This window comes from Primulina tabacum, chromosome 16 (assembly GCF_025594145.1).
Source record: "Primulina tabacum isolate GXHZ01 chromosome 16, ASM2559414v2, whole genome shotgun sequence".
Classification (NCBI taxonomy): Eukaryota; Viridiplantae; Streptophyta; class Magnoliopsida; order Lamiales; family Gesneriaceae; genus Primulina; species Primulina tabacum.
This window is the reverse complement of record NC_134565.1, coordinates 3,106,634-3,128,753: the sequence shown is the minus strand read 5'-3', so window position 1 is coordinate 3,128,753 and position 22,120 is coordinate 3,106,634. Positions and strand designations below refer to the sequence as shown.

General features: G+C 36.3%; 1 protein-coding gene across 1 annotated transcript; it reads right to left on the bottom strand.

Annotated features, from left to right (window-relative positions):
* Positions 1-806: 806 nt before the first annotated feature.
* LOC142530100 (putative serine/threonine-protein kinase At1g54610) lies at positions 807-5,264 on the bottom strand. The gene is made up of 7 exons (XM_075635875.1): positions 4,362-5,264; positions 3,663-3,947; positions 2,537-2,854; positions 2,153-2,380; positions 1,950-2,050; positions 1,747-1,870; positions 807-1,381 (listed from the first exon to the last, which is right to left on the bottom strand). Exons 1-7 carry the CDS (start codon positions 4,674-4,676, stop codon positions 1,034-1,036), a joined length of 1,719 nt encoding a protein of 572 aa, XP_075491990.1. The 5' UTR covers positions 4,677-5,264; the 3' UTR covers positions 807-1,033.
* Positions 5,265-22,120: the final 16,856 nt, after the last annotated feature.

Here is a 22,120-nt window from a genome sequence, read left to right as displayed (position 1 = left end):
AAAATGGTGCATTGGAGTAATTTTTGGAATAAATACCCCTATATCTTTCTTTTTACTCTTTAGTTATTTTTCATGAAAATTTTATGTAAAAGAAAATCTAAAAAGCTAATTTCAATTTTTTAAAGAGTAGTGCTTATAAGAAACCTCCGATTGGACATGCACGGAACGAGATTAGTGTTATAAGATTTATGAGTCAAATACTATATTTTTTTAATTGCAACATTGGTGTGGGGCGAAGCGGGGTGGAAGGGAAAAAGGTTCATGTCATTTCCCAAATAGCATAATATTATAATATTTAAAATTGAGTAGGTCTTTTGTGAGACGATCTCACGAATATTCATCTGTGAGACTGGTCAACCATACCGATATTCACAATAAAAAATAATACTCTTAGCATTAAAAATAATGTTTTTTTATGGATGACCCAAATAAAAGATCATTCTCACAAAATACGACTTATGAGACCATCTCACATAATTTTTTATCTTTAAAATTTAATAAAATTAATTATTATTTTGAATAAATAATGGGATTTGTTATAATTAAATTTTGAATCAAACTTCATTTCAGACTTGAAATTTTTGTGTTAGAAAAATTATAAATCATCAACTTAATAAATTTTTTTCTTAAGAGTTAATAATTCAATATTCCATTTCTCATTATAATAACGAAAACTTTTATTTTAAATTATTTTAAATCAGATTAATTCTAATGTTAGTTCGATAAACTTGCCGAAACATAAATGAGCATGAAAATTAAGCACTCTATTTCCCCCCCCCCCCACAAAAAAAAAAAGAATTAAGCACTCAACTCAAGTTCTACTCATTTATATACCCACATAGATGCATTGTGGCAGCCATAGTTACAATGATTACCTCAGAGCCATGGAAATCGGGACTGTACACCAAACATGGGATTGAGAATATTTTGCATTTTTTTCCCTCTGTTTTTGGTTTTGGCTGTCTTAGTCGTGCACAAAACGCAAACACAAAATTACACATGACTTCCAAAAATTTTCAGGGTGCTTGCCTCTCTACCTTCGATCGGTTTCTGCTGCTCGCCTGCTCCTGAACATGTCATCCATTGACCAACTAATGGAGGACGGATAAAAGGCATTGATAAATCTTCGCGGAGGAGCTCTGTGAGGCCCTTCCTTCTTCTTTTTCCTTGCAAATGCTGCAGTTTTTGATGCAAGGTCCCGAAAAGATCTTGATGGCTTTGTCTCGATAATGGAGGAACTGAATGAGGGATCAGCTCCTGCGAATGATTCGGGACCTATTTGAGATGAGTTGAGATGGTGGCCAACTGCTCCATCTTGGTGTGGAGGTGGGAATTTTTCACTTTTGCTCTTGCCTTTAATATCAGACATGACTCTAAGCCTCTGCACAAGATAATAATTATTTGATTGGGGTGAGATAACGAGAAAGACGTTCAACATAGACACTGAACGCGTTCGAGTTATTGGCTCGTCCGACCCATCAGCATTCATGAGTCTCTCATTCAACTGATCACATGAATGATTTCTTGACAGATATTCAACAACATCACGCACAATAAGCAGAAAATGGAAAATATAAAGATACATAGAGTTGAGATATATAACTCTTTCGGTTTTTATATGCCACGCAACGCAATATAGCGAACCCAAATATTTCCTTTCTTTTCCTCAACTTTCTTCATGCAGAAACAAGAAAAATGGAGTATAACTATATAATCATAGGGATAAAAGAGAATAATTCGACATACGTTTAAATTGGTTTGTAGTTCTGCGTTTGCTTCTGGAGCTGGAATTGCGCGGCTGACTTTCTCACGTACTCTCATTCTTCTATTACCATCTGTAACATGAGGTTTCCCACCTATACCCCGTTGCCTACACAAGAACATGTTTTAGAACATGACTAGTAATGGCAAAAACATAGTTCAATGATTGAATAATCAAGAAAAAGCACCTCCTGGCTTCTTCGTCCTTCAATTTTATATCCATTTCTTTGCTTGGAGGAAACTTAGGTAAGCTCGACGGTTCACAGGCATATGGTTCGGTGGCAAAAAACTGATCATACAAAACATATCATCTCCCCTCAAAAATATTTATGACAATCATGCTCTAGATTCCAAGAAAAATTATTATTATGAGTGTATAAAAATAATATACTTCGCTATTTAATGCTGCAGTGGCGGTGCCTCGAGCATCAGGATCGAGAGCAAGAAGATTTTCTATAAGAGCCAGAGACGATGATGGAAAATCCTTAAAGGTATCGGTTATGCATCGCTTATAAGGTTGCTGAGGTTTATAAAGAGTTGCATTCGCAAATCTTGATCTCTTCCAGTATTCATCGGAGGGAGAACCGCATAGTTTAAATACTTTGTGCAGTTGCTCCACCTACAGAAAAAAAATAAACATATAGTGGAAATTTAATTTTGGAGATGTCTTTAACGAGTTCGCACAATTAAAAATTTAAATATAAAGCGCAGATGAAAATTCCATTCACCGGAATGATAATGGTTTTTATATTATTAAATTTGTTTGCAGAAGTACCTCTGTTCGTCCCCGTAATATTGGTTTCCCAGCAAGCAACTCCGCCAGAATGCAGCCAGCACTCCACAAATCGACACCAACACCATAATAAGTGGCGCCTAGCAAAAGCTCTGGAGGACGATACCATAGTGTAACTACTCGGCTCGTCATTTGTTTCTTAAGTTGAGGATCAAAGAAAGACGCCAGCCCAAAATCAGCAATTTTTAAGATCCCTTCATTGTCTATAAGTAAATTCGAGCACTTAATGTCCCGGTGTAAGACACCATTGTTGTGGCAATGCTCAAGACCAGAAAGTAATTGTTTCATATAGCATTTGATCTGTACCAGGAAACATAAAGAAATCAACGGCCGACTAAATTAAGCTTAAGTCCATGTTTTTGAGAATATGAAGAGAAAATTGTCCTGAATTTGCATGCTTTGTAAAATAAAGAAACGCTCGTTCGATCTTGTTTCACTTATACAGCTTTTGACATGAACTCTATTTGATGCCAGCACCAGAGAAGGAATATATAAGCAATGTTATAGCACTTCACTTGAACTAAAAAAGGATCCATATCCAAGATATTTGGCATCACCAAGGGAAAATAGAAAGTTTTTAGTCGCACTAAGTGGTCACCAATTCGGCGGGATGCTCCAATGACCACTAGGGAGAATAGTAGTTTACTTCTATCTACAAAGGGACAAAAGCAAGTTGATAAATGTTTAAGTATGTTCAATGACAGCGTAAGCAATGTCGTATCACCTTTGACACTATATTTACCACTAGAAAGAATTGCAATGGCCACTTCAACTTCTAGGATTTGGGGCCAATGATCAAGAAAGGTCAACCAATAGCATCCAAAAAGCACATGATGCAAACCTAATATGAATCTCATCAAAAAATCCAAACGCCTCAGTCACCACCAAACTAGAAGGCACCGTCCCCCTCATCGGTAATTAGAACCACCTTAAGATATGGAAGACAAAAAATTCAACATACATGACACAATACATTCTCTTTCGACACTAAACACATACAAGATAAATCATGCCTAGATGCCAATCAGATTTATTAAAATTTGTAAACCATTTAAATCTTTGCTGCCAGATTAAACCCATCCAATATAATCCTCGAGAAGTTACTTACCTGAGGTTCGGTGAACTTGACAGTTTGGACAGCAGCAAGGCCAGCAAGATCATGCTCCATATACTCAAAAACAAGGTAAAGACTGCAAGAAATTCGGGATATAACCAAGCCTTCGAGCTTAATTACATTGGGATGATCTAGCCTTCTCAGCACGAGTATTTCTCTCGCCATAAACCTTACCGTCTCAAGATCTAAGTTATCGAACCTTACTTTCTTAAGAGCCACTACTTTCCCAGTGATCAAGTCCCTGGCCTTGTACACATTGCTGTATGTTCCCTGGCCAATCTGAACAACAAATCCAAAACACTCCACAAACTTCAGATTTAAATACCAGCTTTCATGTTTTATACTTTTTAACTTCGAATTTTATATGATCAATAGAATCCACTGTCAAAACTGTTCAATTTTTCAAAAGGTAAGAAACCACTCTAGTCTCTACATACATAAATAAAAAACTGCAAGAAAAATTTTAAATCAAGATCTGTAGCATTCCACAGCCACATAAATAAGTTGTACATTGACAAGAAAAAAAATTATATTTTTTGCCCTTGAAATAGCATTACATCATTGCTTCATATAATGTTCTCAAGAAGGGATAAGAAATGCATGCTTCCACATATCTAACAAAAGAAAGAACCTTTCCACTGACGTCATTGCTAACTGGTAGACGAAATGCACACAAAATTCTACGGAGATTACCTTGTCAAGTTTCTCGAAGGTGTTAGCACGTCGTGGATTCCAATCCTGGATGGCGTCGCCGGCGACGTCCAACAGCCACGGCGGCCACTCATCGGCCGAGGCCGCGGAGCCTCTTTTAAGCTTAAACTCCGGCACCGCTGCCGGAATAATCCACCTTGAGTCTGCTGCCGCCGGGACCTCCTCGATCATCTTCTTCTTCTTTCCTCTTCTCCCTACCGTCACTTCATCGTTCTCGGAGCTCCGCCGTACGTCGTTCTTTTGCTTCCGGCAAGCTTTTCTTTGTCCGGAGGTTGTTTTGCCAAGAACACAACCCATAACAGAGAGTTACGTTTCAGCTCAATTCACCAAATCTTTAGCTACCCATTTCATTTCAAGCACAAGAACACTGAAAAACAAGCCGTATCTCAATCTGACAAGCCACGGGCAGTAGATTGAAGAACTCCGCATTTACTGCAAATGAGTACCTATTGATTCGTGTTCTTATATATGTTCAACGATGCGAATGATCCATGGGATCACCCGAAAAACCAACATTCAAAGAACGATTATTCAAAGGAAAACAAAAACCAAAACAAAAACCAAAACAAACAAGACGCAGAAGGGTCTTCTGTTCAGCAAGTGAAACCCACTACCGTAAAAAGAGTATAGATAATTACAGAGAAAGAACCAATCGTATAATGGCAATCTGCGACTGTTTGAGTGCATTAATTGCTCTGGGAGCAGGAGGGTGTGAAATGTTTGAAATTTCCAATCTTGTCAAGAATTCATTCAATCAGGTTAAAAAAATGGCTCTGTATTTACATATATATTATTATTATAATAAACATTGTCATATTCATATTTTGTGTGTATATTTGTCGCTACTCCAGAGAGAGAAGTAAAGGGAGGGAGTCTTTCGTTGCTGGATTCTGGAGATTGAAAAGGAAGCTCACTGCGTTGAAAATTTTAAAGAATTTCGCCTTTTTCTTCTTTGGAATTTTATGCAAATTCTTAGCAGAATGTGGAAAATAAAAGTAAACTCTTATTTAAAACTTTTTTACATATTATAAAAATAGTGGTCAAATTGTATCATCACTAGAAAAAATATGAAATCTCAAAGTTAAACTAAAGGTATTTTCAAACCTCGTGTTTTTAAAAATCAGACATTTTTTCATCGTTATGACTGATTATTGTAAACAAAGAGATTTTAAAATATCATTAATATGTGGATTTGGACTTGATGCTGTGTATTTTTTACGCGAGATGATCACATGATGATCTCGTTTAATTTGACAATTTTTTAAATTTATCTTATATAATGTGATTTCCACAAGATGATCACGTTATCATCTCGTGTAAAAAAACACAACATCAAATGCTGTCTTTTCAACACAGTAGAGGATCCAAATCCATATCATGCATGAGGTTTTCTATTTTTTGGATTTTCATTGAGGAGTTAAATGATATTTGCTGCATATTAGCAAGTATTCATGTAATGCATGAGAGCTCAGTATAAATTTTTATTTTTTAAAAAATCTAAAATTTCATAGAATTAAACCTGATTATCCACGATGAGATTTTCCAGCTCAGAAAAAAAAGAAGAAGATAGAAACAAAGTTTTATGGGCTAAAAAGTGTGTTACACTATTAGCCGATCGTCGCACATAAGTGATTGAGCTGATAGTCGCAAGCTCTAATATCGATCGTATTTCCAACACCAATCCTCCCACCGGGCCTAAACTCGATTATATTATTTCATTTTTTTAATCGCTTCAAGAGAATACGAAAAAATGCAAAAACTTGTGAGAGACGGTATCATGAGTCGTATTTTGTGAGACAAATATCTTATTTGGGTCATTCATGAAAAAGTATTACTTTTTATTCTAAAATTATTATTTTTTATTGCGAATATCGGTAGGGTTGACTCGTCTCATAGATAAAGATTCGTGAGATCATCTCACAAGAGACTTACTCCCGAAAAAATGCCCATAATATAATTTCTATAATTATTTTTGTAAGTCCAAATAAATCATGCAATAATTTATAAATTCATGATTTTAATGAATGACTAGATTTTAGAAAATAATAAATGCAATATATTATATTTCAACATTTAACTCCGACAATATATTATATACCTTTTTCATTTGTTTTTTTTTTTACAGAACCAGCTAAGTCAAGAGAACGGGTAACTAAACGGTAAAATTATGGGTATATCAAGAAAAACACATTTATGACGTCACTGGTTAATTTAACCTAAATAAAAGGTACCGACACTTATTAAATATTAAAATATATATGAAGATAACATAAAAAAATATTTAAATCGATCTATCAAAGTGTGTGTGTGTAGATACATGAATTTAAAAAAAAAATCTAGAAAATATATTATTTCGATTTATTTATTTCTTTAAAAAATAATAAATATAAAAGTAGTGCCGTTTTGGAACACAGCAGTTTTCATTATAACCAACCACATACGGGAAAGGGCCAATGAATTTATTGTAGGAATTGATAAAGTTTATTTTAAATATATAATGTCTCCTGCCTATGCAATATCATAATTTAAAATATCTTATTATATTAAATTATTCTATAAAATATTTTTTTTTTAGAATTTTATGCCATAAATTTGAGGCCATTGAGAGCTTCAATAAACAGTAATCAATAATGGTGAGTTGTTTATATATATATATATATATGTCTCTTGATTATTTCACGGATGAGGTAACTTGAAAGAACTGCCATTGAAACTTATGCTTCAAGGACTGTTTTTTTTAAAAAAAATATGTTTATAGAAAAAAAACTTTATGTCGACTACGAGTAAGTTAACGGGAATTGAATATGTCACATTAGTTTCTGTCATCGTTAATTATATAACCGAACGTTTATAGTTTCAGTTGCTCGTCGATGAATAAACTAACGAGAATGAATACATAAATTATGTTTCTATCGTCAATTATGGGATCGAATTAACTCTTGCCATTACTAGTATAAGTAAAGTACTCTCATTACCATTTTGCTCAAACTGGAGAAAACAAACGACTGCCAAAGTCCTTGTGTTTCAATTTTGTTAACTAATTTGTTTAGGTACATTGCAAGATAGAAAGGTGAAGAATTCATTGTACCATTTCATCATATCTTCATACTTTAAATCTTTTTTTTTCTTTTTTTAATTATATTATCATCTAGGAAATATATTTAATTATCCAAAAAATTTATGATCTTTTTAGAGAATAAAATAATTGACATTTATTTTGAAATGGATTATTTATATTATCTAAAAATTAATAATGGTGTGACATTATTTATAATTGAGGGCTCCTTGTGTTCAAGGACTAGATGACAGAAAAGCCTCTCCATTTCTTAGGTTTCTTTCACTTGTGCTCATCATTTTCTACCATCTTATACCTGAAAAATTACTCAAATAAAAAATATTCTATAAACCACAAGTTGTTTGTTAATATTATTATCATATTATCGTTTTCCGACCTCTAGTTTTTATCCTTTATCCCAAATATATGAGGCAAATTCATCCTAATATTTGCGAAAACGAGACGACCTGGTGACTGATAATTAGTTGGTTGAGAATTAACAAGTAACTTAATTCATTGACATATTAATCAAAACAATAGAGCAATTGAAGTACTATATAATTTACGGAATTTAAGTTACACCAATTATCACTAGCTATATTTTTCGACCATATACTTATAATACGTTTAATATGCGCACACACGAAATCAAGGTGGATAGATTTTAAGTGCGTTTAGAGAGAGGGGAAAAAATATATCATTGGAAAGGTTTGATATATTATATGAACATAATCAAATTGATATTTGTTTAATATTTGCCCTAGCTAGTTTATTCTAAAATAATATATGTACAAATAAATATTTTAGAATCCAACTATACTAAGTAAGTGGTCCAAATTTAGCAAGTGCTTATAATAAGCAAATAAGGTTCCATTAATTATATCCACTTGCCAATGAATGAACATTATATTTTACCAAAAGATGGGCTAATCATAAGCTATTTAGTTTCTAACAATGTTCAATCTAGGCTTGTCAAATTGGGCCGGCCCGACCCGTCCCGCCATAAAAATTGAGCGGGTTGGGTTGATAAAATAGCAGCCCGTTTGGAGGCGGGCCAAACGGGTTGAGCCCAGTTTGGGTTGCGGGCTGGCCCGCCAAATTAGGGTCGAATTTTATATTTTTAAGTTTTATATAAAAATTCCTATTTCTTCCTTATTTTTTCTCATGTGCCTAACTTCAATCAATCTGGTAAAATCTCTATGCTTCTATTTTTTTTTGAAGATGTTATACTCTCCAGTCTCATCCCTTTTTTTAATGTTTAACTCAAATTAATCCAGAATTATCGAAATAATATAGTAAATAAAGTAATTATGTGTATTGTTGAACACATAATATTTTCTGAAATTTACAACCGTCTGTTTTCTCGACTTTGTGATATCTTCCAATGTTTCTCACTTTTTAAGAAAATGTGGATGGTAAGAGCTAGGTGCCTTGTGCGGACAAACCCTTAAGATCGTTAATTTTTGTTTTCTTGTGATGACAAACCCTTAAGAAACTGGAGAAAGTGTATACTAAAAAATATTTGGAATTCACATTTAAAGGTTTCATTGTATTTACGGTTGGTGATATTACATGAGTTAATTTTTAGTTCATGTGTACGATGAAATCTTGTGCGAATTAAAATAAACATTTTATTATTTTATGGATTATGTTGATTGTTGTATGCTTTCAATGTCTTATTTCAATGTTTTTAAATTTTTTATGAAACTATTTGACTGAAATATATTTTTCTTCTATGTTTATTTTAATATTGTTTAGCGGGTTGGCACGCCTAACCCACGGCCCAAGGTGGGCTGGGCTGGGTTGGTCATTTAGAGGCCCGTCAAAATGGCGGGCTGGCCCGCCCCGCCCCGCCTAATTGCGGGTTGCGGCGGGTGGCGGGCTGGCCCGCCCCGTCAACTCGTTTTGATATGTATAGTTCAATCCTAGGTGCACTTTATGTACATTCAATGATTAATCCTATTTTCATCATTTTTTATATAATTATATATTATATTATATTATATTATATATATATATATACACACACACATATAGCTAACATATACGAGGCTAGTATGTCTTTCTTTAAATAAACAAATTTTGATTTTATTTCGTACCTATAAATAAAATAATGAATCTTTGAAGTTTTATTTCAGGCTAAAGAAAGTTTTAATTTTTTGTTTCACACAAACTTTGTACATATTGCACTCAAAATGGGGATTAACAAGAACTTTTAAAGGTAAAATAAAACCCTTCTATCCAAACATGTTAGATTATCGAGTGAGAAAATTAGAATTAATCAAAATATTTAATTTTTTAATATATTCGGATTATATAAATTTCAAGTGTTCTAAAATAATTATTTAAAAACTAGGCCAAAAATTGTTAGATGGGTAGGATTCATTAATTTTATGACATGCAAACTAAGCAAACTTTTGTTCGTGTTGGCAACGATAACATAGGATAAAGATAAAGCTTTAATTGTACGCAGTGGTAATGATTATAAGAGAATGATCTAATGCATGATCTAATATAATTTTTTTTTCCAATCAAGGGACTCAATCTTTGGGAGCATTAGTATTGATAAAAATTATATGAGACGGTCTCACAAGTCGTATTTTGTGAGACAAATATCTTATTTGGATCATCTACAAAAAATATTACTTTTTATGCTAAGAATATTACTTTTTACTGTGAATATCGGTAAGGTTGACTCGTTTCACAGATAAAGATTCGTGAAACCGTTTCACAAAAGGCCTTTCATTAGTATTTCGATAAGAAAAACTGAAGCATTTATTTATTAATTTTTTTGTGAGACGATATTTAGGAATTATATTTATGAGATGAGTTGATCCGATTCATATATGTAAACATAAAAAGTAATATTTTTAATGAGTAGAATAGCGTTGGAGATTCGTCTATAAAACTGACATGTGAGATGGTCTCATAGTATTTTTTATATTACTTATAATATCTAGTGTAAAAAGTAAAGAATATGTCTCTTTGAGACGCCCTCAGGGTTTTATACTTGTGAGAATAGTTGAATCGGTTCGTAAATACATTGAAAAATAATATTTTTGATATAAAATCAGTATATATACATACATACATACATATATAATATGAAATAATTGTCTATGTTAGAAAACAGTCGACACATACATGATGATTAATTTTGTTGTACAAGTTAAAAATTTTAAGTTTTAGTTTTTTGTAAAGTAACGACAAGTGCTTGATATTATAATATATCACAAACTAATAATAGTTTAAATTGAACTTATAAAGTTAGTAAAATTTTGCATATAGTTTCCTAAAATTTGTGCTTTACTAAAGAAAAAGTTACATATAAAAATTAAATATTTTTAAGGTTAGCTTAACTATGTCCAATTTGATATCAACGGACTCTTCCGTGGCCCCTTCTCCTGGAAAGGGTGCTTTTCTATTTCTTGATATTTAATATGCGCAATAATTAAGATAAAGAATAAAGTCATTGCTAAAATTATCAGAAAGAAAAAGTCTACAACTTGTACCAAAAATATAACAACCAGTATCTCTTCTTGGCTTGAAGTAAAAGCTTCATTCGTGACGCAAAATAAACCCCCAATAATGATCAGTTTATATATATAAATTAAATTAAATTAAATAGTTCTTATTAGAAAAGCTGAAAAGCGATTGACAGGTGACGCTTGGATTATTAAATTAAATGAATTTAAAAATTTGAGTTATACTATTATAATTGATTGAATTTTTTAAAAAAATGATAAATAAATAAAAAATCTAAAGGCATCGTATTCAAGATTCGAGTCAAAATAAGTATTCAAATTATTCCTCAATAGACTTCTGGTGGCAATAATGTTAGTGGAGTTGCAAATCAATTCAAGTTTCTATATATAAATATACATATATATATACATATACATATATTGATATTCAATAGAAATATAGGGTTCGGTTCCAATAAATGATACTAGCTCAAATGCAGATCTCGAATTCACTCTAAACCTGAAATCATGAAAGAGACCGTTAGAAGGAGGTCGGGTGAAACGTCTACTACTCGTTTTTCTTTAATTTATACTAGAAATTTTTTTTCCTAAACCATTCGGCCAAACCACATACATATATATAAATATTTAGCACCATTTAAAAATCAGTTCCCCAACTAATTATTTGACAATCCCAAAAAACGCGATTCAAAACATAAAATTGTAAACGTCAACCAAACTTAAAAATAGCATTTTTCAAAATAAAATATAAGCATCTTAGTCTCTCAAAAATATCACAAGTCATAAAATCTTTAAAGTAATCTTAAATCATAAACATAATTGCAGAAAAAAATGGCAACGATCATCGGGTTATGTGCACCTTCAGTCCAGCTAGTTCAACCATCAAGACCTCCATAAAAATTATGCTCACCTGCATCGATCACACCTAGTGAGTTTAATGACTCGGCAAACTTTAATCATGATAACAAGTAGTACATATACAATCACATGTATCAATAAAATACTTTTCCTAAAAATAGCTTTTCATGAATATGCATAAGTTTTAAACCTTTCATCATATACGTATACGTTTTCATTTTACTGAATTCAGATCGTTACTTGTGACTTCGTTTCAACTGTAGGTCGATGGATCCATCTACGTATAACCATGATACCAGGCGACGGGGATATCAGCGACATTCTCACTCATCAACTGAGCTTTGACCTTACATATCATCATATCATTTCGATGTAAATACGATCGTCAGGCACTCTATGGGACCTTCTCTCGTAAACGGGCTCCATCTGGACCTTTTTCTCTCATGATATCCCCAGTCATATCTTTTTATGTCACAATCAAGTCACCTCATTCAACATTTCATCATTTTATCACTTATAAAATTCATGTGTGTGTATATAATATATATATATATATATATATATATATATATATATCATTTTTCTTTTAAACCAAGCATGTAACAAGTCTTTTAGAATTAACGTTTCATCATAAAATTACATAAATATTTAAAATAAACATTCTAGCATTCATTATAGTGTTCAGGGCACTGCCAGGACGTCTAACATTTTTCAGGTATAAAATGACTGTTTTGTCCCTGAACCCTAACTTTCCCAATTTATCATTATACCTTAAAATTATGACCCAAATTCATCCAAACTTAACATACACATTAAAATACACCCATAAATATGTCTTAGACGTAAACTTAAGTTACTCAACTAATTTCTCAATTCGTTTTTTATATTTAAACGTACGTCTCGGTTTTAACCCGAATTAACTCAAAACTTAACCAAACCTTACCAAATTTGAACCATAGATTATTAACACACAACCATACCATAAACAACCAAAATCAAGCCAATTAAAATCTTTGAAAAATCCTAGGACACCCACTGAATATTTTCCAAATAATTCGAAAACCCAAGTCCCATAGACCATGGTTCTCTTTGATTCTAGACCCTAACCGTCATGACCAGCCCATAACCAACCATCCTAGGACCTAAACCAAACCTATAACAAGCTGCTGGACAGCACTTAACAAGCCTAGAAGCCAAAGCCCCCAAACACGATTGCTACATGTCTTGCGCGCCTAGCCTCACCCCACAGCCCCTTGGCCTTCGCACCAGCCCCCGTGCAACCACCCTAGGACCATCCTACAATCCCCTTAGGTCTCCTGGACATGACCCTACAGCAGCTAGGAGTCGTGCCCCTCTAGGAAACCCTGGCCGAACCCTAGCTCCCATACAAACCAACTTTTCGTTCAAGATTTATTCCCTGCATGTGCAGCCCTTATCTAAGCATCTATTGATCCTTAACATGTTGGGAAAACGTCCCTTCTAGTAATCATACCATGTCAGCCCATTTGTGCATCATAAGCAAGAGTTTTAAAATATGAAAACTCTAGTTTTGTTCATGTTATGCCATAAAAACGAAAATAAAAAAGTGTATCATGATTTTCATTCAATCATGTATTAAAACATATAATATGGTGTGAAAGATGATTGAAAGAAAATTAATACGTACCTTTGCATATTTTACGCATGAAAAATGATTTGAGATGCAAAGAACGGCGACGGAGAGGGACGGGACTTGCTGCGTTTTCTTCAAAACCCACGTGAATAAGCTTGAAAGTGTGGAGTGTGTACGTGTAGGGCTGCTGATGGAAATTCCTAGCTCTTTGTGTGATGTGTGTGTGTGTTTTATGTGTAATGGTTAGGGTTTTTAAGGCTTATTTTATATATAAAATACATGGAACAAGTTTAGACTAATTAACCTAATATAATAGGCCAGTTAAATAGTAATTAAAATATTTTTTTAGGAGATTTTTCGAAAATATTAGCCAAATTCCCAAAAAGTCCTTATTTTTGTCAAAAATCGATTACAAGTTTAAAATGCGACTCGACGCATAAAAACACATTAAAAAGCAACATTTTTGAAAATACCTTTTAAATTATACCATTTATTAAATGATTAAAATAATCATTTAATAAAAATATTTTCCCTTATATGGTCCCTCGTTTTCGTTCCTCGATCACGTCTCGAATACCCTTTAAGACACTGTTTTATGCATTCTAGTAGAAAACTACATTTTAAACATGTAAACATGCCTACCATATTCGATAAATGCAAAAATAATTTAATTAGTCATTTTTCCTAAATTTGCATGCAGTTGGATTACGTTATCGCATTTTGGACCTTACACTGGGAGGGTGTCCCAGCGTGGCTCCTCTGACGCTCAAGTCAGGTATTGATAATAAAATGGGATAGCATCTAGTGACGTTGCTAAGAATCAATATAGTGAATGAATGAATTGAACAATCAAACATCGTATTTATAGTAGTGTACATGAGATCCATCATGAGCCACTTACCGAGGTTATGGGCCGCGGGTCCAAAGTCTTTTTTGGACCTGATCTTGATGGGTCCATTCATAGGATATCACCAGTCTCTCCTTCCCGAGTAAACTGAATCGCAGGTTCGAAATTCGATTAATTGTGCTGCCCACATCCCTTGGCGTACCTTCCATCAATCACCTTTCACTCACTAGCTCTCCATTTCACTTCTTCCTCTAACGCGTTTGCCCTCGCCAGCTCTTCATCCACGCCTTCGCAACCTCGCACCCATGCCCTCGCAGCCTTATCCAACTTCACAGCTCCTCCCTCGCCCACGCTACTCGTTCTCGCCTCATCCCCCAGCCTTGCCCTTCCAGCCTCACCTGTCTTTCTCCATTTCGCTTCTTCCTCTAACACCCTCGCCCTCACCACTCCTCATCCACGCCTTCGCAACCTCGCACCCACGCTGCTCGTTCTCCACCCATCCCTTGGCCTTGCCCTTGCATCCTCGCCTAGCCTTGTCCTCCACGCCTACAGCCTCGCCCTCGCCCTCGCCCTCGCCTCGCCTCGCCTCGCCTCGCCTACACACTTTCAGCCTCGCCTGGCCTCTCTCCATTTCGCTCCAGTACCCCATAGCCTCGCCTCCTCACCACTCTCTCAGTGCCTCACCTAGCCTCTTCCAGCCCCTCTTCCTCGCCTCGCCTTCGCCCATCTCGCCTTCGTTTTCAAGATCCTCTACTAGGCTTTAGGTAGGAGAAACGAGTACTTCACTCACCCTCCATACTTCTAGCACCTCACTCTTCTAACTTCAGGCTCCTCTACCTAGGGTCCAAACTTCACCCTCGCCACCTCAAGCTCTTTTACTAGGCTCCAACCTTAATTAGTAGGAAAATTACGAATCCTACGAACCCTCACCCTCCATACTTCAAGCTTTTCACCCTCACCACCTCAATCTCATCTACTTGGCTCCAACCTTCACCATCATCACCTCAAGCTCCTCTACTAGGCTTCAGCTTTAGTAGGAAAATTATGAACCGTCGCACTCCATACTTCTAGTTCTTCACTCTCACCGCCTCAAGCTCTTCTACTAGTGTAATGCCCCTTATTCGACAACTTTCTCCACTATACCAAGATGAGTCTTTCCAGCGTGCTTATATCATCACTCACATGCATCCTAGGAAACTTTCAAGAAGGTCACTCATCTCAAAATTGTCCCAACTCAAGCACGTTTAACCTTGGAGTTCTTATGTAATGAGTTACCGAAAAGAAGATGCACCTTCTTGATATGAGTAGCACCTATCAAATCTTGTAAACACTCCTCAACTGCACAATCTCATACCTAAACTTTTTGGAATCCTTCTCCTTCCAGTGTAAGATCAGTTCATTAATTTTTCCTTCGCCTAGAAGCCTGCCTGGAGCCGCTCATTTTTCTTGTAACCTCATGGCACATGCGATCACCCCCCATCTTCTTCGGTCATGTTCCTCACAACTAGGCTTCAGCCTTAGTAGTAAAATGATTAACACTCACCCTCGTCACTACAAGCACCTCTACCTAGGGCGAGCCATGGTAGGAAAATGTAAATTTCACTTTCATCACATCAACTCTTTTTTTTACTAGGCATATCTCAATTAGGTTAAAATTTAATTTTTGATCTCCCCACCACTTCTCCTCTACGAGGCATAGCTTAAGTAGGTAAAATTTAATATTCATTCTCCTCAACTCTTCTCCTCTACTAGGCATAGCCCAAGTTGGTAAAATTTAATTTTAATCTATGCACATCTTCTCCTCTACTAAGCATAGTCCCATTAGGTAAAATTTAATTTTCATTCTCTCCAACTCTTATCCTCTACTAGGCATAGCTCAAGCAGATAAAATTTAATTTTTAATCTTCACACCTCTTCTCCACTACTAGGCGCAACCCAAATAGGTAAAATTAATTTTCATTCTCCCAACTCTTCTCCTCTACTAGGCATAGCCCAAGTAGGTAAAATTTAATTTTTAATCTCCACACCTCTTTTTCTCTACTAGGCATAATCCAAATAGGTAAAATTTAATTTTGAATTTCTCAACCTCTCTTACTCTACTAGGCATAGCCCAAATAGATAAAAGTTAATTTTTATTCACCTCACCTCTTCTCCTCTACTAGGCATACCCTAAGTAGATAAAATTTAATTTTCAATATCTCCAACTCTGTTCTTCTACTAGACATGGCCCAAATAGGTAAAATTTAATTTTCATTCTCCCAACCTCTTCTCCTCTTCTAGGAATAGCCCAAGTAGACAATTTAATTTTTAATCTCCACACCTCTTTTCCTCTACTAGGCATAGTCCAAGTTGGCAAAATTTAATTTTCACTTTTTTCACCTCTTCTCCTCTACTAGGTATAACCCAAATAAATAAAATTTAATTTTCAATTTTTCCAACTCTTCTCCTTTACTGAGAAGGCATATCTCAAGTAGGTAAAATTTAATTTTCAGTCTACTCACCTTTTCTCTTCTACTAAACATAGCCCAAGTAGGCAAAATTTAATTTTAAATCTCTCCCACTCTTCTGCTCTACTAGACTCAGCCAAGGTAGATAAAATTTAATTTTCAATCTGCTCAACTATTCTCCTCTATTATGCATAGCTCATGTAGGCAAAATTTAATTTTCAGTCTCCTCATCTCTTCTCCTCTACTAGGCTTAGTCCAAGTATGTAAAATTTAATTTTTGATCTTCTCAATTCTTCTCCTCTACTAGGCATAGTCAAAGTAGGTGAAATTTAATTTTTAATTTCCTCACATCTTCTCCTCTACCAGGCATAGCCCAAGTAGGTAAAAATTTAATTTTCGATCTCCTCAACTCTTCTATTCTACCAGGCATAGCCCAAATAGGTAGAATTTAATTTTCGATCTCCCCCGCTCTTCTCCTCCACTAGGCATAGCCCGAGTAGGTAAAATTTAATTTTCAATCTTATCAACTCTTCTCCTCTAATAGACATAGCCCAAGTAGGTAAATTTAATTTCAGTCTTCTCACCTTTTCTTATCCACTAGGCATAGCCCAATTAGGTAAAATTTAATTTTCAATCTCCTCCACTCTTCTACTCTTCTAGGCTCAGCACAGATAGGTAAAATTTAATTTTCAATCTGCTCTACTCTTCTTCTCTACTAGGCATAGTCCAAGTAGGTAAATTTTAATTTTCAATCTTCCCGACTCTTCTCTTCTACTATGCATAACTCAAATAGGTAAAATTTAATTTTCAATCTCCTCACCTCTTCTCCTCTACTAGGCTCAGTCTAAGTAGGTAAAATTTAATTTTTAGTATCTCCACCTCTTCTTCTCTACTAGGCGCAGTCCAAGTAGGTAAAATTTAATTTTCAGTCTTCTCATCTTCTCTCCTCTACTGGCATAGCTCGAGTAGGTAAAATTTAATTTTCAATCTCTCCACCTCTTCTACTCTACTAGGCACAGAACGATGAGGTAAAATTTAATATTTTCAGTTTCCTCATCTCGTCTCGTCTCCTCTACTAAGCATAGCCCAAGTAGGTAACATTTAATTTTCAATCTCCCCACCTCTTCTCCTCTATAGGCTTAGCCCAGTAAGTAAAATTAAATTTTAATTCTCCTCACCTCTTCTCGTCGATTAGACTCAACCCAATTAGGTAAAATTGAATTCATGGCATCCTCATAATACATCAACATCTATGAACTTAATACAAGAACTTGGTTTTATTATATTTCAACTGATTACATAGGAAATATTCAGAAAGGAAATACTTCCACAAGCGCTCTTTTTCCCTCTTCCTTTACTACCCCTTCATAACACCGACGCGTGACTTTTTGGTCCCTGCAGAAGACTCTCTCTCTCTCTCTCTTGGAGGAAACTTAAGCTTCTGATGATAGGTGGAAGCTACGGCTCTAAAATACTAAAGGCTGGCCGTCCCAAAATTCCATTATACGCTGATGGAGTATCTACCACGATGAAGGTTATAATCTTTGTTGTTCGCCGATGACAATCCCCAAGGATAAGGGAAGAATAAGTTGACCCAATGGCTGAATGGCATGTCCCGCGAACCCATGCAGAAGGGTAGAGACCGGCTCAAACTCAAATCCTTCCACTTTCATCTGATCCAATAAATATCTTTACAACGTTGTAATTGGTAATGATTGTTGTCACCACCAAGGCATCGTTAAGCGGAGCCACAATGCCTTGAAGTTCTTCCAGCCCAAAGCTGATGATGGGATCTTGTGGTAAGTCTGCATCCCTGGATATATCAAAGTTCTCCAACCTTCTTCTGTGTGCTTTCCGAGCTCGCCCGAAGTCTCCATCAATAACATCTCCCGAGATCATATGAATAATTACTCTCGTATGAGGGTTGTCCTCGTTCATTCTCCTACTCAAATCGACAGGCTCTCAAGGGACATCTTGATGCCACCACTCTCTTATCGCCTCTCCTACCTATGATTTATCCAGGGAGGGCCCCGACCTCGCCTAGGGGACAGACGAGACCTTTGGCATCTCCGGGATGATGATCCATCTCGTCTATCGGACGGAGGCAATCTAGCATCATCTTCAACCCTCTGTGATTTTTCCCACCTCCCTTCTGTCTCCCTCACCTCCATCACCTTATCTTGATTCTTATTCAAAAGAACGTGGGATGAGAATTGTCATTTACCTCTAGTTTTATCCTCTTCTCTCTAACATGCACTCTCTTAGTACCTCCTCCCTCTGCTCCCTCAACTCTACTTGCCTCAGGCCGCTGCTCCATCCTCTTTTTTTGTTGTGCATCATCCAGATTCACGTACTTTGCTGCCCGAGCTAAAATATCGTCATAGCTCAACGGAGGTTTCTTGGCTAGTGATTTGAAGAATTATCCTCCTCTCAATCCTTGGGTAAAGGCACCGATCATAATGTCAGGGTTAGCCGCTGGTATCTCCAGCGCTGCATTGTTGAAACGTTGGATAAACTCTCGCAAAGTTTTCGTTTCTTGTTTCTTCATCACAAACAGGCTTATGTAATTTTTCTGACACCTCTTGCTGCTAGCAAATCCTTGCAAAAAAGCTCTGGAAAAATCCTCAAAAGACCGTATAGAGTTGGGTTGCAGCGCATTAAACCACTGTAGGGCTGATCTCACCAAAGTACCCAGAAACACCATGCACCTAACTCCATCCGAGTACTGATGCAACAAATTTGCATTCTCAAATCTCTCCAAGTGTTCTTCTAGGTCAGTACGTCCGTCGTACTCTCCCACGCTTGATTGTCGAATACTTGGGGGAAGCTTTTCTTCCAAAATGGTGGGGGAAAAATGACTCTCTCTTTTCAGCACAGAGCTCTGTTTCCCAACTGTTGCCTCAACATTCTTATCTATTTCCACATCTCCTCCATCTCAGGATTCTCCCCACTTGGGAGGGACTGCGTCTCTTCAACCCTGCTCTGATGGCCCTCAGCATTCTCCTCTCGTTCCCAGCGAAGAACTTGTTCTTCGGTAAACATGGATTCTTGGTTCTTCTTCATAACTTTGTCTACTGTCCTAGTAATGAATTGACCTAAATGTTACAGGGTCAAGTTCCCTGCATTCTCATTGGGACGAGGTTGTTCAGGTCCCGTCTCAGGACGAGGTTGTTCGGGTCTCGTCTCAGGACGTGACGATATTGAGTTAGTTCTTATGCTCCCTTTCCGGCCTACTATCTCTACGTCTCAGCTCAAGTTTCCCACATATGGCGTCAAGTGATACTCACTAGAAATATAGGCTTCAGTTCCAGTAGGTAATATGATGCAAACGTGGTTGGTCAAGCACCAAAGATGGCATGGGAGTCGTTGGAGTTGCCCGAAGGACCTATAATGTGGGGACGTAGCAAGAAGTTTAAAGAGACACTTCAAGGATTCATGGTGAGCTACCAAGGAAGTCATCCAAATTGGGTGTCTAATTTAGAGGAGCTTGAGGAACATAGACACAATGATGAAAGTGTTTAGAATGTAATTCAAGTGCTAAATGACCATGCGGACAGCAGCACGCGCGCACCCGCGCCAGAAGCGGCGTAGCCACGTGCACGCATGCGCGCCTGAACCGGCGCTGCGGAGCACGCGTCGTTGCGCGTGAATCGGTGCTGCCGCGCGCCCCGGGCTTGGGCATGGCAGAATGCCGCGCCATCGCGCCACCGCGCGCACTGCCGTGTCAAACTTGCTAGACAACTTTTGTTATGACTTTTTACACTACTTTTTCATGTTTTATAGATTATATATGCATTGTATCAGACCATGAACAAAATAATTCAGAGATATAAGAATTTTTTTGAGGTTTCTCTCAATATTCAAGGCTATTTTAGCTTTGTACTTCACAAAAATCAAACTTATCAAAGATTACATCTTTGTGGCGTTTGCCAATTGTTTTTGCACGGATTGTCAAAAACAAGTTCTTTGAAGGTTTTTATGAAATTCGATTGTTATTATCGTTGATATTTGTTGCTAAGTGTTAATCGCTTAGAGGTGAATATCACAAATCGTTGCTTGTTTCAAAAGATCGGGACAACATAATCGATCCTTGTTCGTTATTGAATTGAGGGCGCGATTCTAATTAATCGTGTTTGCTTCTCATTCGTGCGAGGATTCGTATCATTTGGTATCAGAGCATTTGGTTCTCTTTGACTCAAGTAAGTTATCGTTGCTGTTTTCAGATCTGTCTAAAATTTAGTTCTGTTCTCAGATATGTGTTATCCTTTTGTTTTTATTTTCAGATCTTTCTAAAAATTTTGTTCTGTTTTCAGATCTTTTTTATACTTTCGTTTCTGTTTTCAGATCCGTGTTATCCTTTGTATTGTTGTAAGATCTGCGTTATTCTGACAGTTGCGAGTGTCCACGAGTTGAATCTTGTTAGTTTGATATACAAATATAAAGATTGATCACACTTTCGAGAGAACTATCACATTCGAGTGAAAACATATGAGTGCGAGCGCTATTTCTTTGGAGTGATCATGAGAATTTGTGTGAGGAATATCTTTTATTTCTACTAAAATTTTCTTGCAGGTACAAAATCTGAAAGTAAAATGGAGAGGGAGGTAGGAGATAGTTCGAACCAGGGGTTGTCTAAGGTCCAAATGGAGGCTTTATTTGGTCATTTTAGTAGGATGATGAGGGCCGAGTTGGATCCTTTACATGAGAGGTTGGATAGGCTTGAGGTTAGTAATAGCGAAAATAAATCTAAGCTTAAAGGTTTGGGTAGAGGCGAAGAAGAAGAGGATGAATATGATTTGGGAGAAGAAGAGGAGAGTCAAAACGAGAACTGGGGTAGGAACGAAAGAGGTAAAGGGTTTGGTAGAGGAAAAAGAGAAGCCGTACGGGGTAGGTACGATGATGGGAATAGGGAAGATGGTAACATAGGTAGCATTAAGATGAAAATTTCGTCGTTCCATGGTAAGTCAGACCTAGAGGCTTATTTAGAATGGGAAAAGCGAGTTGAATTTGTTTTTGATTGTCACCAATATTCTGAACTCAAAAAGGTTAGGTTGGCAGTGGTTGAGTTTGTTGATTATGCACTTATTTGGTGGGATCAATTATTGACCGCTAAGAGAAGATGTAATGAGAAGCCTATAGAAACTTGGGCTGAGATGAAGAGTGTAATGAGGAAGAGGTTTGTACCAAATCACTACTATAGAGAAATGTTTAAGAGGTTACAAACTTTGAGACAGGATGTGAAGAGTGTTGAGGACTACTATAAAGAATTGGAAGTTGTCATGATTAGAGCAAACATAGAGGAGGATCGTGAGGCTACTATGGCTCGTTTCCTGTGTGGTTTGAGCAGGGAGATTCAAGACCAAGTGGAGCTTAGACACTACTTGGATATAGATGAGATGGTGCAGATGGCGATAAAAGTGGAGCAACAACTCAAGAG

Coding starts and splice junctions, on each gene's coding strand:
- LOC142530100 (XM_075635875.1), bottom strand. CDS start 4,676: ATGGGTTGTGTTCTTGGCAAAACAACCTCCGGACAAAGAAAAGCTTGC. Junction 2,855..3,662: donor TCAAGTTCACCGAACCTCAG/GTAAGTAACTTC, acceptor TTCCTGGTACAG/ATCAAATGCTATATGAAACA. Junction 2,051..2,152: donor CTGCAGCATTAAATAGCGAA/GTATATTATTTT, acceptor TTGTATGATCAG/TTTTTTGCCACCGAACCATA.